Source organism: Drosophila busckii, chromosome X (assembly GCF_011750605.1).
Source record: "Drosophila busckii strain San Diego stock center, stock number 13000-0081.31 chromosome X, ASM1175060v1, whole genome shotgun sequence".
In the NCBI taxonomy this organism is placed as follows: Eukaryota; Metazoa; Arthropoda; class Insecta; order Diptera; family Drosophilidae; genus Drosophila; species Drosophila busckii.
In genome coordinates, this window is record NC_046608.1 from 8,685,269 (window position 1) to 8,689,376 (window position 4,108).

General features: G+C 42.8%; 1 protein-coding gene across 1 annotated transcript; it reads right to left on the reverse strand.

The window, feature by feature from the left end:
* Positions 1-2,617: 2,617 nt before the first annotated feature.
* Positions 2,618-3,633, reverse strand: LOC108605913. The gene has a single exon (XM_017995728.2). The coding sequence runs from the start codon at positions 3,539-3,541 to the stop codon at positions 2,969-2,971; it is 573 nt and encodes a 190-aa protein (XP_017851217.1). The 5' UTR covers positions 3,542-3,633; the 3' UTR covers positions 2,618-2,968.
* Positions 3,634-4,108: the final 475 nt, after the last annotated feature.

Sequence of the window (4,108 nt, forward strand, 5' to 3'; positions counted from 1 at the left end):
AGGCATTTGTGTACATATTTAGTTAAGATTCGTAAACAAATCACGTACAACAACAAAACGCAGTCAACACGCATTGCAATTGTAGAACGAACAGCGAAACTCCAGCAGCGCTGCAGCGCAGCAAACGCGCAGTCGCTGCTGCGCAAGCTTCAACGGCGGCTCAGCCTCAGCCTCAGGCAGCTCAGTTCACTTCACTTCAGTTTTCAGGCTTTGTTTTGTTTTGTTTTTGTAAATGCGGCGGCATTTGCGCCGGCGCAACAGCTATACATACATACAAACATAAAAACATACATATGCATGTGTGTATGTATGTATGTGTATATTCATAAGTTTGTCAGTTGAAGCAGCATTCAACGATTTCGACCGTTTCTTTTTGAAACGCATGGCGCTGTGCTTTGAGTCTTTCAAAAAGCAGTTGAAGCAGGCTTGCATTAAATATTATAATATTATAGAAAATACAAATTATAACTATGCAGTCAATTATTTTCAATTATCAATCAAAATGATGTACAAATTTGCAAACATTATTTGTTTGAAATTATAAAGCAATAAAAAATAGTTGAGCCTTTATCAGTTAAAAGCTACGGAAAAAATGGGAAATAATTTAATTGCATTGCTACAATTTCTATGCAAAATTGTTTATAACTCAGCTGTTAAAATATTATAATGATATGCACTATAAAGTTGGCAAGTTAAAACAATTTACATATTTGCGTGAAACCAGCAATAAAATTTGGTTTTTTTTTGACATTTGATACTTTTGCGTAAATGTGTCAATGTTTGTTTGAAAAAAAAAAAGCGCAACCAATATTCGTTAAGATGCCGCTTGCATTTTTTTCGGCTAGCCTCATTTCTTTACTTTTTTCTCCTTTATTTTTCCTGTTCCCATTTCGCATTCATTAGCCGTATACGTGCCATGCGCTTCGCACTTCGTTCGCGTTGTCGCGACTGTCATTATACACACACACACACAGACACACATAATGCATATGTATGTGCTTGCATACATTGGTCCATTTTGCATTCGCAAATGCTTGTCGTGTCACCTTTTTGCCCTCTCAGCGCCTCCCGCACAAGTAAACCCGCTCTCTCTCACACACACACACACAAGCACAGACAAACGCCAACGCCATTCACCGCTGTGAATCGTCAGCCGCCGCGTCTCGCGCGCGCTCTCTCTCTCTCTGTTTTTGTCTTGCTGCTGCTTCTTATTATGCCGGCCGGTCTTTTTAACCGACTGCGACAGTCGCTGCTGCTGCGACTGCGTCGCTCTGCCTGTCTGCTGCTGCTTCTGCTGCTGCTGCTGGGGGGCAGCAACAACAAACACAATAGCACAAATGCCGGTTGACGGTTGACTCACAATTCCATTCGTAGGTTTTTGATGCATATGTATGCTTTTTTTTTTTGTATCTCTCTTAAGCTCTCGCTCTTTGGCGCTCTCTCTCTAGCTGTGTTACTGCGACGTCTGCGCCGGCGCATTGGCGTGCAGCGTATTTTGTTGTTACCGTGGTTTGAATTGCTTTAATTACAGCTTGAAATATGTAACACGTTTTGTGTTTGCTAGTAAATTACTAAATTATATGTTGAGCTTAGGCACTCAAAGTTAGCATAAGTATATTTCAAATTCGGTTGTTAGAATTTTATATTTCTCTTGTTTAGTTGCTTTTGTTGTACATTTTTGAAATGTTTTTGCGCTTGCTCTAGCAACTTTTTGTTGTTGTTAGCTGCTTGGCGTGCGATATTTCCGCTTGCAGTCGCTGCGCAGTCGCAGTCGCACACACACACACATTTAATGGTTGGTCTTTAACAACAAAATGTATTTGTTTGTTATGCCGTAGTCCGTAATCGTACCCGGACGCGCAGCCAGTATGCAAAAATTTCGAAATTATTGCTATAGTCTGACGACATGATTAGTGCCTGACCTGGCAATCGAGCTGGAGCAGCAGCAACTAAGGAAGTCAGATCATAAAGCCGTGCCGAAACGCAAAAAACCAAAAAAAAAAAAAAGCTGCAAAAAAAAACCGAGTGCTGGCAATTAATTAAAATGTATAAATTATTGCTTTACAGTTCGTTTTTTTTTCTTTTTCTTTTTGGGTTGCCTCTGAGCCCTTTCCGCACATTTGTTGGCAATGTTTATGGCGCCATTTCATTAGCGCAGCTTCCACTGCTCCTTCTCCTTCTCCTCCTCCTTTGCTTTGCTTAACTGCAGCTTCATCTGCTGCTTCGCTGTTGCCACTTGGTGCTGGACTGTAGTTTCTCTCACGTTAATGCATTCGCAACGCCCAAAAGCAGACAATGCTTAACACTCAGCATTGCCTGTATGTGTGTGTTCAGGGCTGCCAGCTTGTTTAAAGCTGTAGCAAATTTAGCTGCTTTTGTATTTGAACATTAAATTTGTAATAAAAAAAATAAATTAAATATTTAAAATATAAAAAAGCGCTAAGAAATTATGCAAAGCGTCTAAAATTCTATTAGCAATATGATTTGAGACGCTTTAGATGACTAACAAATTAAATTGAAATTACTGCATATGCTAAAAGTACACACAGTAAAATCAAAACAATACATTTTATGTTTATTTGAATTTTTATAATTTTGCTGACAGCAAAAAAAAAAAAAGAAAACAAGTTGAGCTGAGAGCACAGCTTGGGCCAGCGCCAGCTCAACGGCTCAATGGGTCATCAGTGCTGTAAATTTGCCTTAAATTGTTGTACCCCCTCACTGGCCCCTGCCCCTGCCCTCAGCTGCACGCTGAGTTGAGTTCACAGCTGCCCGCTGCCGCTGCCTTGACTTTGGCTTCACGCTAATTTTGTATTTTTTGACAAAACAATTAATGTTTATTTTTGCATTTTAATTTGCCAACATTAATTGCAAGTTTATTGAGCTGCCGTCGCTCTTTGTGTGTTGAGCCATTTTGTTGAGCCAATGAACCGCCAGCGCGTTAGCCTTGGGAGCAGCTGGAGCAGCGCTACTTGGCCGTCAGCGTCATGGCCATGAGCACAACAAACGCCGATTGGGCCAGCAGATTGATATGCGCGCCCAGGCCCTCCCAGTAGTAGTCGAACATGACGGAGCCGTAGCGTGCGCCGAATGCAATGGCAGCCATGCCGCCATAGAGATGCTTGCCCTGATTGACGCCCAGAAACAGCAGCGACACCAAATTGCCCAGCAGCGTCAGATCCTTGAGCGTGACTGTGGAGTTATCCTCGCTGTCGCGACATCTGGCGAAGACATCGAACACCAGCGGCACCAAAAAGCAGCCATGGGCATAGGCCAAGTGTGGATTCGAGGAGCGCAAGTAGAGCTCAATGTTGGTCAGCGGCAGCGGCACCAGCTCGATAATTCCCGATGTGAGCAGCCGCAGCCGATTGCATTCATCATCATCGTTATTTGCTGCACGCACCACGCCGAGCAGGCCATGCACCAGACTCAGCGCAGCCGCTGCATAGCCATAGGGCGTCTGTCCAGGATGCAGTGTGTACATGGCATAGCCGGAGCTAACCACCAGCAGGCTATTGAACAGGGCGTCCATGAAGAGCATTCTCCAGAGCAAGTGAGCACTGCTGCTGCTGCTGCTTCTTCTTCTTTTTGTTGCAAGCTTAATAACACGCCTGCTGCTGCTCTCTCTTTCACGCTCTCTCTCTCTCTCTCTATCTCTTTCTCTTGCTGCTGCTGTCAGTTAGTGTTGCAGCTGCTGCATGTTGCACTGCCAAAAACAAAAACAACTGTACCTGTTAATTGAAGCTGCCGGCTATTGTTGTTGTTGTTGTTGTTGTTGTTCTTTAGCTTGATCTTCTTCTACTGCCGAAACTTCTTTTTGTTCTGCTTCTTACTCGTTTTCTGCTTCTTGCTGTGCGTGTGTGTGAGCGTGCGTCTGTGTGTGCGTGTGTGTGCGCTTTGGACTTCGTTGAGCGAGGCACGGCAAATTTTGTTTTATTGAAAAAAAATATTCTTTTTTTTTTAGTTTATCAGCCTCAACTCAGGACTGTTGAAGCTGACAGCTGTGGCAAATGCCTCACACACACACACACACACATATATATATACAATTAAAATTAAAAATGTTTTCATATTTGAAACTATTATTTATTATAAGCTTAGCTTCAAA